Raw genomic sequence first — 13165 nt, forward strand, 5'->3', positions numbered from 1 at the left:
TGTTCCCCGTATCCAGCTGATGCCCTGGAAGGATGGGAGGAATGACTAGATGGAGGTGTAAGGACAGACCTTGTTCTTAAGAAAGCCTGGGTCCCGGTGGTGGGGCTGAGGGCCTGGGCTGCCCTTGACCCCTTGATCTCATTGCTGTGTGGTGAGACCCTCCAACCTGTCTCAGATTTAGGCTCTGGGTGGCATTGTCACCTATAAGCCCTAGCCCTCCCGGAGGCTTAGAAGTTTGAGTTTGAATTTCGGTTCACGTCTTCCGGTGTGGTTCTGGGCAAGTTACTTAGCCTCTCTGTACCTTGGATTCCTGGGAATGCTAATAGTACCCATCTCCTAGGATTGTTTTCCTCAGTGCCTCGCACACAGTAGATGCCCAGATTTGCTTCTGGGATTGTTGCATTTGAGGTGCCCCAAGGTGCCTCTGAACTCTCGGGCAGCTCCCAGGTGCCACTGACCTTGAGAGTGGTTTCTCTAGGTTAGACCAGGCAAACCTGTTCCTCTCCTGGCTGCTGGGAGCATGTCCCCGGGCTACCTTCTCCTCTCCCTGCTCCCTCCCAGGCTAGCCAATTTGCCCCTAGGTCCCTGCGATCCCTTCTCTGTCACAGCAAGTCAGGTCAATACGAGGCCTGCAAGCTGGGGCCCCTGACTCCTGAGCCTGGTCTCTCTCTCAAGGGCTGGAAAAGTGTCCAGGACCAGAGCTGTGTTCTGGGGTGACGGGGCCAGCCAGGGTCAGGTCTGCCCCACAGGTCTGTCCTAGCAGTGGTTGCTCAGTGGAGCAGAGATCTCTGTTCAGGGAACCCGGCAGACCTGGGTATGGGCCTTGGCCTCCTCCTCTGTGGAATGGGGCATCCGTGTCTCCATCACAGGGTCCTGGCTGGAAGGATCTGAAGTGGAGGGCACTGTGGAGGCCACCTCTGCCCCAGCCCCTGTTGATGCCAGACAGTCACCAAAGGCTGTGTCTCTTGAGAGAGTGGGGCCCCTCAGGGGCCTGCCCTTTAGGGCCTCAGGGAAATAGAAGTCAAGTCTGAGCTGCCTCTGCCTCAGAGAGCTCGGCTAGGCTTCTGCAGCAGGGCCTGGGAGATAAGATAAGGAGGCCAGCTGGGAGGGGAGGCAAGACCCTATCTTCCTGCCTCTGTTTCCTGAGAATGTGGTCTTGGGGACAAGATATTGTTGTTGGCATTATGTGCTATGGAGTCTGTTCCTACTCATAGTGACCCTGTGTACAACAGAAGGAAACACTGCCGGGTCCTGTGCCATCCCCACAATCATTGCTATACTTGAGCCCATCATTGCAGCCACTGTGTCAGTCCATCTCGTTGAGGGCCTTTTTCTCTTTCACTGACCCTCCGCTTTACCAAGCGTAATGTCCTTCTCCCGGGATTGGTCCCTCCTGATAACATGTCCAAAGTATGTGAGACGTAGTCTCGCCATCCTCGCTTCCAAGGAGCACTCTGGCTGTACTTCTTCCAAGACAGACTTGTTTGTTTTTCTGGCAGTCCGTGGTATATTCAATTTTCTTCACCAACACCATAATTCAGATGCATCAATTCTTCTTCAGTCTTCCTTATTCGTTGTCCAACTTTTGCATGCATATGAGGTGATTGAAAATACCATGGCTTGGGTCAGACAGCACACCTTAGTCATCAGAGTGACATCTTTGCTTGTTAACAGCTGAAAGAGGTCTTTTGCAGCACATTTGCCCAGTGCAATACCTCGTTTGATTTCTTGATTGCTGCTTCCATGGGCTTTGATTGTGAATCCAAGTAAAATGAAATCCTCGACAACTTCAATTTTTTCTCCGTTTATCATGATGTTGCTTATTGGTCCATTTGTGAGGATTTTTGTTTTCTTATGTTGATGTATAATCCATACTGAAGGCTGTACTCTTTGATCTTCATCAACATGTGCTTCAAGTCGTCTTCATTTTCAGCAAGTAAGGTTGTGTCATCTGCATATCACAGGTTGTTAATGAGTCCTCCTCCAATCCTGATGCCGCATTCTTCTTCATATAGTCCAGCTTCTTGGATTATTTACTCAGTACACAGTCTGAGTTAGTATGGTGAAAGGATACAACCCTGACACACACCTTTCCTGACTTTAACTCACACAGTAGCCCCTTGTTCTGTTCGAACGACTGCCTCTTGGTCTAAGTACGGGTTCCTGATGAGCACAATGAAGTGTTCTGGAATTCCCATTCTTCACAATGTTATCCATAATTTGTTATGATCCACAGAGCTGAATGCCTTTGCATAGTCAATAAAACACAGGTAAACATCTTTCTAGTATTCTCTGCTTTCAGCCAGGATCCATCTGACGTAAGCAATGATATCCCTTGTTCCACATCCTCTTCTGAATCCGACTTGAATTTCTGGCACTTCCCTCTTGATGTACTGCTGCGACCACTTTTGAATTATCTTGAGCAAAATTTTACTTGTAATTGTGATGGTTAAGGTTGTATGTCAATTTGGCTGGGCCATGATTCTCAGTGTTTTGGCAGTCGTATAATGTTGTGATCACTTCCAAGTTGAGATTTGATATATGACCACTCCCATGACGGGATCTGCTATGAGTAGCCAATCAGCTGAATGGGAGTTTCCTTGGGCATGTGGCCTGCATCGAATATAAGCAGACATTCTGGCAAGGCTCGGAGGCTTTTTGCTCACGCTGGATCCTGCAGCTGGCTCGAGTTCCTCTAACCTCTGGTTCTTTGCACTTGAGCTAGCAGCTTACCTGTGGTCTTGCCTGCCAGTCTTGGGATTCATCAATCTTGGTAGCCTGTGAGTGAGAACCCTGCTCTCTGACCTGCCAATGTTGGGTTTGCCAGCCCCTGTGGCAACATGAATCAGGAGTAGCCTCTATCCTGACCCAAGAACTTGGGACGTTCCAGCCTCTGCAACCACTTGAATCATTTCCTTGATTATAAATCTCTCTCTATATATGTGTTTATATGCCTACTGGTTTTGTTTCTCTAGAGAACCCAGCCTAAGACAGTGATATTATTGATATTGTTTGATAATTTCTGCTTACTGTTGGATCACCTTTCTTTGGAATGGGCAAAAATATGGATCTCTTCCACTCAGTTAGCCAGATAGCTGTCTTCCAAATTTCTTGGCATAGACGAGTGAGCACCTCCAACGCTGCATCCATTGGTTGAAACATCTCAGTTGGTATTCCATCGGTTCCTGGAGCCTTGTTTTTCGTCAGTATCTTCAGTGCAACATGGACTTCTTTCTGTACTTTAGTACCATCGGTTCTTGATCATATGCTACCTCCTGAAATGGTTGAACATCAACCAATTCTTTTTGGTACAGTGACTCTGTGTATTCCTTCCATCTTCTTTTGATGCTTTCTGTGTTCAATATTTTGCCCATAGAATCCTTCAGTATTACAACTCGAGGCTTGAATTTTTTCTTCAGTTCTTTCAGCTTTGAAAATGCCGAGTGTGTTCTTCCCTTTTCTTTTTTTAACTCCAGGCCTTTGCACATTTCATTGTAATACTTTGGCTTCTTGAGCCACCCTTTGAAATCTTCTGTTCAACTTCTTTACTTCATCATTTCTTCCTTTGCTTTAGATACTCTATGTGCTGTGTGGCCTGGAAGCACTGGGCAAATGACTCCCTTTCCACCCCAGCTTCCACTCACCGTTGCAGGACTCCCAGCCGCAGCCTCAGGAGTTCCTGCTCCTCGAGGAGCTTTGGGGCCTGGGGAGGCGCCAGAGGGTCCATTCTCACACTAAGGGGAAAGGTGCTGCAGTGGGTGTGCGCTGGCCTGGCCTGTTTCCTGTGCCCTCTGAGCTGCTGTTTGAGCAGATTTTTACGGGCACCGAGAGTCCCCAGTGTCTTGGGCCCAAGATGGGGCTGGTTGGAACGGTCTGTGTGATCATCAGCTGAGGTCCTGGGAGACTCTTGAAGTGGAAGAAACACTGGATTCAAGAGACAGGAGATATGAGCCCCCTCTGCAGTCCCCCATTCGTTCATTTGTTCATTCATTCATTCATTCATGGAGGGCCCACCATGTCCCAGCCCCTGTGCTAGCTGTGAAGATCCTGGCTCTGCCTTTGGGGCTGGTGTCCAGTAAAGAGGGCCCCACAGACAATCACTTCCTCAGCGTGGTGAGGGCTGGCTCAGAGGTGCCTGTAAATGGTATTTGGCTCCTTGACCTGTGTCTCAAGGGAAAAGGCATCAACACTGAGGGCCCAGCTTAGGCAGAAGGCCAGAGGCCTGAGAGTGGGCCAGAAGTTTTGGAGTTGGAGCAATTCTATGTGTATCTTGTGGGGCTGCATGGGTAATAATGCAGGGTTGAGGGTAGATGAAGCCCTGAAGGCAATGTTCTCTTGAGGGCGATGGGTGGTTTTGAGCAGGGGTTGTTATCTGGCCTGTGGGTTGTGGAGAGGTCAGATAACTACATGGGAGGAGATAGTCTGGGAGGATTCCAGGGAGGAGGTGGGTCAAGTAAGAGATGAGGGGATAGGGCAGTGAGGAGGAGTGCTGGAGCTTAGAGGTACTTTGGAGGCAGAGTGAGGGGGAGGGAAGTGTCTTCAGGGATCAGTCCCTTGATTGTGGACATGCTGCCAGGTGCTGATGGAGGCCCCAGGATCCTGAGGAGCAATGCAAGAAAAACACCCACACATGCAAAGACTGGTGTGTTTTCCTCTGTTTGAGACTTACATTAGGACCTGGGCAGACCCCAGCCTCTGTTTCTGTGCCCCTCCTGGAGGACATTCTGTCACAGTCCTGCCTGAATCCCTCCCCAGCCAGGAGGAGGGAGGGAGGCAGCTTCTTGTAAGACGGGCCAGAGAGTGCGAGTTGTAGCCATGTGTTATTAACGAGCTTGGCAGTAGGAGCCAGCCCTCACTCTGAGCCAGGCCCTGGGCCAAGTGCTCTGCCTTCATGAAGTCATGGAGTCTGTACACACCCCTGAAGGAAAAATCAGAAAGCGTTTCTAAAGTGCCAGGGCATTTGCTTGCTGTGTGCCTTTGTCAAGTGACTGCCCCTCTCTGAACCTCCATTCTTCATCTGTCAAATAGAATAACAACCCTGTACTCCTCAGGCAAGGAGCCCTAGTGGCACAGACGGTTAAGTGCTTGTCTGCTAATGGAAAGGTTGGTGGTTTGAACCCACCCAGTGGCTCAAAGGGAGAAAGACCTGGTGATCTGCTTCAGTAAAGATTACAGCCTGGGAGACCACATGGGGTTGCTATGTGTCAGGATTGACTCCATGGCACCTAACTACAAACAGGCGGGGTGAGGGTCAGATGAGACAGCACGAGGAACATGTCCCAGACGGGCTCTGGCTTAGAGTTGGGACTCAGCACATCCGCTACCCGCCTCACTCTGCCTTTCCTGCTCATCACGTACAATTTTGGTGTTTGTTTCCTCTCTGTACCCCACCCCTATACCATCATCACTGTGGACCCTGGGGGCTGGCTGGGAGTGGGCACTGCAGAGCTGCTGGTGCTTGGAAGGTGATGGAAATGGACCCCTGCTAGTCAGAGACGACCCGAGAGTAGAGCAGGAAGGTGGTGGTCCAGGTTCCAGTGCCCTAACATCCTTCTACAATATTACGTCAGCCTTTGGCAGAAGAGTGGAATTTTCCAGTCAGGGAAGGGGAGGAGGGCATTCCAGGCAGGACCTGGGGGAGCTGGATTCAGGTGGGAGCAGACTGGCCACGTGGGGTCGGGGGGGGGATCTGCACACTGAGAGCAGGTCTCCTTTCTGCTGTGGGTGGGTGTCTGTTGCTCCCTGCTCCTCATGCTGTCCCCCACCCTCTCTGCAGGATATCTGCAAGGACCCTCACCTCTTCGTGAATGGCATCAGCTCCCATGACCTGCACCAGGGCCAAGTGGGCAACTGCTGGTTTGTGGCGGCCTGCTCTTCGCTTGCCTCCCGTGAATCGCTATGGCAAAAGGTGAGGCTGGGGTGGGGCAGAGTGCTAGGGGATGTGAACTCTGCTGCGGTCCTCACTGCCAGGTAGTGGAGGGGCAGGTGAATGTGCAGGTGAGACTTTTACAAAAGCTTGTTCCAGGGATGGGGTGGGGGTGATGTTGGGGCTCCCCGGTACTGGCTGACTGTCAGAACCTCCTTCCCCTCACGTGGCAGCTCAGGATCTCCATGGCCAGGTCCTGGAACTCTGTATAGCTCCCAACGTGATTCTGATTGTCCCCTCACTGCTGTTAGGGGCCCACAGTTCCTGGAGCAACATGGTGGATACATAGGTAGAGATGTGGAAGCTGCCAGAATCCTGTTCAGTGTGGAGACACCACTAACAGGCTCAGGAGACCCCTGTCAGTAACCTGCTGTGTGACTTTCCTGCCCTTCTCTGGCCTCATGTTCCCCAGTTGTTCAGAGGAGGTGATCCAGATGACCCCCAACTGCATGATTCATGGTTCCAAGCTGCTGAGTTTCTGGACCAGGGCCGAATGATTTAGGTTGGAAAAAATGGACTTCTGGCCTGACACCTCGCCCTCTTGTGATAGAACTAGGCATTGCGACTCTTAAATCCAACACTCAGAGCCTGCTCTCCTGGGGAGGCAGGGAGGCTGGTGTGAAGGCTGAACTCTCTAGAGAATTATTAGCAGAGATTGCAGTGGAGAGATATCTGGGTGGGGTATTGCCAGGCCCAGGTTCCCATCCTGGCAAATACAAGTCATTGCCCCTTTCTCATCCCTACCCTTCCTGCTCTCCCTAATAAGGGACTAGGGTGGGGGCTTAAGAGCACTGGGTGTCTGTGTCTCAGAGATGTGGGTTCAAGCCCCAGCCTCACCATTTGGTAGCTATATGACTTTCAGAGGATATTCATCTGGAAAATCAGGATAATCAGAGTAGCTACGTTTCCCGGGGTTGTGAGGGTGAAACGAGATGCCTTGTTCGGCGTTGTGCTCAGTGAATGGTGTTGCAATAATTAATAGTCATATAATGCAGTGCACATTCCTACGCGAGCTGGGTGAGTTGTGCCTTGTGCTGCAAGGCATCCTTCAGCCATCAGAGGGAGCTGTGCCCTCAACTGAGGCTGGGACTGTGCTATGTGCCCTGCTCTCCAGTCTTCTGAACAGGGATATGACCTCTCGAAGCCACTCCAGGGCCTGCCCCTGACCCTACTCCAGGCCTGTGCCCTGATGGCCCTGTGGGGAGAGGAAGAGAGGGTGCTGTTGGCCTTGGGGCCTCTGCAGAGGCCACTGCTGCAGCATATACGTGGGTAGTCATGGGGTCTCAGACCCGGGAGGTTCTCGGTCCCACGTGGGATTATTTCACACTTGGGGCTCCAAGGCCTGAAAGGGTCAGACCTGCAGCTGTTCTCTAGGTGTAGAGCTGGTCCCCAGTCTCCAACCCCTTCTCCGAGCCCAGAACAATGTCCCCCTGCCTCTGAGCCCTACCCCCAGCTAGGCCAGGGCTCAGTCTGGGGCTGGAGGTGGCCCATGGCACCCTCCCTGTGACCTGGGCTGTCCCCACACCTCCCACCCTGCCCCATAATTGCCTGTTTACTTATGGCCTCCCCTCTTGAGGTGAGCTCCCCAAGGGCAGAGTTAACTGAACTTATATCTTCCCACTGAGCCCAGCAGGAGCCTGGCATATAGAAGGCTCAGGAAAGTTTTGGGAATGGAGCCCCTCCCCAAATTGTCTGACCAGCTACTGACCAGCAGCTTCACACCCCAGCCTTGCCGCCCCAGACCTCCTCAGGGCCTTCAGTGGGGCCAGAGCCTGACCCCACTTGGTCCTCTTCTGGTAGTGTGTAGACAAGACCCTCAGCCTGCTGTGCCCCACCACCCTGGGCCTGGCCCCTGGCGGCCCCCGGTGGCCCCTGGTGTAGCCCCTGCTCTAGCTAGTGGAGAAAAGGGTCAGGACTTGGAGGCAGGAGCCCATCTCTGATGCTGTAGGACCTTGGGCCAGCCTCGTGTTTATCTCTGGGCGGGAGGGTCCTCCTGCAGGTGTCAGGGCACCTGGCCTGGTTGGTCTTAGAGGCTGCCAGGGCCAGGTGGCTTAGGTACCCGGGAGGGTGAGGTACCCGAGGAGGGTGGGGTAGGGGTGGAGGCTCTTGGGCTAATTGCACCCTGCCTCCTGGTGCTGCCGTAGTGATAGCTCCTGGGTCCAGGAAGGAGGCCTTGGGCACTGGGGAGCTCATTACTGGGCCTTGCCTTCCCCTCCTGTCCCTGCTGACCAGGCCCTGTTTGTTGTCACCCGTCACATTGTGGGCCTGTTGCCCTGCAGGGCCTCCCCTGCCTCACCCTGTTTTCTCTATAGAAGCCTGGGGGAGGAACCCAATCTGATCTGCTCCCCCCACCTGCCCAGCCTCACATTCTGGGGACCCTGAGCCTCAGATGCAGGTACATTGCACCTTCTACACAAATGCCCCCTCCTCCAGGAAGCCAACTCCTCCACCTCCAGCCTTAAGGCAGCCTGGGGCCCATGGGCACAGGATTTGAAGCTGGCCAGACCTGAGTTTTATTCTGGCTGGGTCCCTTGCTGGTCATGTGACCTTGGGCAAGTCATGTTCCTTCTCTTGGCCTCAGTTTAAACCTGACCTTTCCAGCAGCCCCCAGGATTGTGAGGGGAGAAGAGGAGGAGGCAGAGGGCAAGCCCTTGACATCTGTCAGCTCTCTGCATGTATTAAGTTTCCCTTCCAGCCCCTTTCTCTGGGTACCCCCACCTGTTGCTCTCTTCTCCCAGACACCTCTTGGCAGTGGGCTGCCCCTTTAATGGGATCCTTCGTGGGGCATTATGGTCTCCCCAACTCGACTGTGTGTTCCCTGGCAGTGGACTTCATCTGACCAGGTTTTGTGAACCAGAAATCAGGATGTGACAGTGGGGTTGAACCCTTACCATCAGGTCTGGCCTGGTCCAGGGGGGCGTGGGGCAGGCCTGATCGCTGCTCCAAGCCTATGGTTTGTCCTACCCTAGGCTAGACCCAAGGAGCCCTGATGGTGCAGTGGTTAAGAGCTTGGCTGCTAACTGAAAGATTGGCGGTTTGAACCCATCAGCCACTCTGAGAGAGAAAGATGTGGCAATCTGCTTCTGTAAGATTACAGCCTTGGAAACCCTATGGGGCCGTTCTACTCTGTTCTTTAGGGTCTCCGTGAGCTGGAATCGACTTGACAACAATGGGTTTGGTTTTGGGCTGGACCTGGGCCCAAGGGGAGTCAGTCAGGCCCCTGGACAGAGGAGAGTGTGGACGTGACCCCCAGTCCCAGTCTGTGAGAGCAAGTGCTGGGTAGTGGGCAGTAGTGGGGGACTAAGAGAGCTATTCAGGGGCAGGGCCAGGCTATCATTTAGCTCCCTTTAAAAATGTTTCCAGCTCCTGAGTAGTCCAAATGGTTAAGTGCTCAACTAGAAGCCAAAAGATTGGTGATTTGAACCCATGCAGAGGTGCCTTGGAAGACAGGCCTGGCAATCTGCTTCTGAAAGGTCACAAAGCTTGAAAACCCTATGGATCATTACTCTGCACACACGGGGTCGCCATGAGTCAGAATCAACTCTATGGCAACTAACAACAACAAAAATGTTTCCTATCCCCAACCCAGTCCCGTTACATAAACAGTTCATGCTCTTTATGTCCATTCGCCGCACATCAGTTGAGTATGAGTACCACTCTAGGTGCTGGGGACAGAAAACTTGAAAAAGTACAGAAACATTCCACATCACTGAAGGTTTTTCATTACCCAGAAACAACCAGTGTTCAGGGTTTCCTATATTTTCTCCTAGTGTTTTTCCATTTAGGGTTAGAAGCACCCCCACTTTTCCCCCATCACAACCTGTGTTAACATCTCTGTGTCTACTCTTCTCTGGAATACCCCTGGGGAATTGCTGCTGGTGACACCCAGAACTGACCCCAGGGCTCAAGATGTCTTGGCAGGATGAAGTGCTCTGTCTTAGTATTCTTCTGTTTTTCAGGTAGCCCAAGATCCCACTGACTTAGATAGCCTCCATATTTAGCAATTGACTGTGCTTGTGGTCCACTAGACCCTTCAGATTGTTTTCAGTTATTCACCTTGGCCTGTGTCTCTGCATTCTTTTCTGTGTGTGGCATGCCATGGCAGCTGCTTCTCTCCTCCACCCCCACCCCCAACTATACTCACATACTCCAGCTCTTCCATTTGCCCACAAGCAATAGCTGAGCTCCTGGTTCTGCCCCCAGGAACTGGGGATACAGATGTTTATCAGCTTCTGCTTCTTTCTCAGCTTCCAGCCTCCTGGGGGAGACTGAGGATCAATACAGGTGGAGTAAGTGGTGGGATTCTAGTAGGAGAGAAAGCTGGTCATGGGTCGGCCACGTGGGTGCAGGGCTGAGACAGAGACAGCAGGCAAGAGTCATGTAGGCCTGTGGTTCTGAAAGTGTAGACCCTGGAGCAGCAGGATCAGCATCCCCTGGGAGGCTATTAGAAATGCAAGTTCTTGGCCTGCCACAGACCTACTGAGTTAGAAACTCTGAGGTGGGCTCTGGCAATCTTTAACAAGTCCTGCGGGTGATTGTGAGGCTCACTAAAGCTTGAGAACCACAGGTCTAGGTGAGGGATGATGGTGGCTGGGCCAGGGTCCTGGTGGTGGGGATGGAATGTGGCGGGGGCGGGGGTGGCTCTTGGAGTATTTGGGAGGCAGAATCTGCAGGCCTTGGCAGTTGGGTATGGAGAGGTGAGGGTGAGGGAGTCTCAGGTTTGACTTGGGCGACTTCAGATCTCAGATGATGAGATGGGCCCACTCTGGTCCTTGTCCTTTCCCCCACACCCACGACTGGTGGTCGTCCAGCCTCTCCTTACATACCTCCACTGAGAGTGTGCTCCCCAATCCCTCCCCTCTTACTGCCCTTGTGAAGTGCTCCCTTCTTCACAAACAAGCCCGCTCCCAGCCCATCCCTCTTGTTGTTGCCACAGCGATTGACGTCAGCAACTAGTCCCCTAGGAGTCTTTCACCCTCCTGCCTGCCTCCAGTGCTTCCTTTACCACTTGGGCAAGGAGAGAGGAGGCATCTGGGACTCCTGGGAAGCTTGGCGTCCAGGTCTCCCACCCCTCACACACCCCATTTGGAGGACTGGGTGGGGCTGGGAAGGACGAGTGGCAAAGAGGTGAGGGTGGAGGGGAGGGCGGGAGGGTAGGTGGGGCCCCTCTTTGGTGGCCTCTTCCCTTGGTGCCCAAAGGCCCCAGCCCACTCGCCTCCTTGACAGCAGTGGTGGTGGCAGCGGCGGCGGCAGCAGTAGTGGGGCGATGGCAGAGGACGAGCCACAGAAGCCTCAGCTCGAGATGCCGCTGGTCCTGGAGGAGTTCCTGACCAAGCAGATGAGGCTGCGTGTGGAGAGCCTGAAGCAGCGTGGGGAGAAGCGCCGGGATGGCGAGAAGCTGCTGCAGCCAGTCGAGTCTGTGTACCGCCTTGACTTCACCCAACAGCAGAAGCTGCAGTTTGAGCGCTGGAATGTCGTGCTAGACAAGGTGGGCAAGGTCACCATCACAGGCACCTCGCAGATCTGGACACCCGACCTCACCAACCTCATGACACGCCAGCTGCTGGACCCCGCCGCCATCTTCTGGCGCAAGGAGGACTCGGATGCCATGCATTGCAATGAGGCCGACGCCCTGGAGTTTGGGGAGCGCCTGTCGGACCTGGCCAAGATCCGCAAGGTCATGTACTTCCTCATCACCTTTGGCGAGGGTGTCGAGCCCGCCAACCTCAAGGCCTCGGTGGTTTTTAACCAGCTCTGAGAGTAGCTCCTTGCTGCTGCCCCTCCTCTCGCCCAGCTGCCCTCTGCCCTGCCCATGTCCTCTCCCCTCAGGTATGTGTTTGGGGGCATTCTTCTAGCTGTTCAGCTTGTACTTGGCTTGACCAGCCACCCCCTGGAGTCCTGTGTCCTTCCTCCTCCCCTTTTCCCTCGTACTGGCGCTCCTGCTCACGGGAGGAATTCAGGGCTCTGTAGTCTAGAAGCTGAACTGGCTGATGCTGCTTCTGCTGCAGACGATAGAGGCCTGGGCAGGGCTAGTGGGGGAAGATGGAGAGGCCCTGGTGCCTGCCTTCTCTCTGCCTCACTGTGGGGAGGAAACAGAGACGGAAAGAGACACAGACAAAGAGATCCAAAGAACCAGCCACCCAACCTCCTCCAGAGATGGGGAGACAGAGACGACAAGAGGAACTGCCTCTGGGAAGCAAGCAAGCAAACTTTTGGTGCCCACCTGGCCATGCACTTTGCGAAAGCCCATGTCTGGAGGTGAACACCCAGCCTAGAGACCAAGGAGAGTACTGCTTCCAACGGCCTGGCGGGGTCCCACAATGCCTCCGGGATCTCAGGATGTTGGGCAAAGCTACTGTGGGGGTTGAGGTCTCTCCGTCCATCTGGCTGAGTAGGCCTTGGGAGTGAGGGTGGGGGCATGGTGGAGGATGTGCTGGCCCAGGTGTAGCTCTTTTCTGGGAATGACTTCAAGAACAAAGAAGTGAAGGGGGCGAGAGAGATATAAAAAAGTCACATAGAGATCTATCTACTTAACTATATTATATATACATTTATATTAAGAGAGAGTATCCTATATTTATATGGATGTATTCTAGAGGTCTATACCTGCCCTGTGTACGAGTCTGATTTTGTATTTATTACATAATTGCCCAGCTGGTTCAGGGGTGGCTCATAGCAGGGGCTTGATCAGGATGACCTTGGGAAGGCCTTCCTGAGCTGGAGACCTCGAGGCTTATGCAGTAGAGTGGGGAATAGCTTAGTAAAGGGGTTTCTCTCTGCTTGGGGGAAGCTGGCGGGAGGGGGTCCAGGCCCCAGGGCTCTCTAGGCCTTAGGCGTTGCCTCCTGGGAAGGTGGGCTTTTCCCAGCTCACTGGTCCAGGAAGGAGAGTTTATTCTGATGTGGCATCTGTTGGCATCTCTTTGGCTTCTTCAGTAAAGCTGAGGGACAGGGTACGGGGAGGGCTGGTGGGGCAGTTGTGAGGACTAGTGGTCAGAAATGGGCTGGAGGCAGCAGTGGGCTATAATGGAGAAACATTTGCCTAAGGTCATTGGGTGCAACCACTCAAAGACAGGGGAACTGAGGCATAGAGGAGGGCTTGCCCAATTTTCAGCAGATTCTGTTCTGGCTCCCAAGCCTCATGCCCCTTCACACTGCTCAGGCATAGACAGCCCCCAGTTGAGGGAGGAGCCTGACCCGCCACGGGGTCAGGTGGCAAGGGCCCTCAGGAAGTGTCCCCAA

The 13165-nt window shown here is 53.4% G+C and overlaps 2 protein-coding genes across 2 annotated transcripts in view; both read left to right on the forward strand.

Moving 5' to 3' along the window:
* CAPN5 (calpain 5) overlaps positions 1 to 13165 on the forward strand; it is a 40032-nt gene that overhangs the window by 6978 nt on the left and 19889 nt on the right. Inside the window, exon 2 of the mRNA XM_023736490.1 lies at positions 5777 to 5908. Coding sequence (XP_023592258.1) covers positions 5777 to 5908 — 132 coding nt within the window. The remainder of the gene's footprint in view (positions 1 to 5776; positions 5909 to 13165) is intronic.
* Positions 11193 to 11684, forward strand: OMP (olfactory marker protein). The gene has a single exon (XM_004381990.1). It carries the CDS (start codon positions 11193 to 11195, stop codon positions 11682 to 11684), a length of 492 nt encoding a protein of 163 aa, XP_004382047.1.

Source organism: Trichechus manatus, unplaced genomic scaffold (assembly GCF_000243295.1).
Source record: "Trichechus manatus latirostris isolate Lorelei unplaced genomic scaffold, TriManLat1.0 scaffold00088, whole genome shotgun sequence".
Classification (NCBI taxonomy): domain Eukaryota; kingdom Metazoa; phylum Chordata; class Mammalia; order Sirenia; family Trichechidae; genus Trichechus; species Trichechus manatus.

Excerpts from the sequence above, each read along its gene's own strand:
- OMP (XM_004381990.1), top strand. The coding sequence starts at position 11,193 with ATGGCAGAGGACGAGCCACAGAAGCCTCAGCTCGAGATGCCGCTGGTC.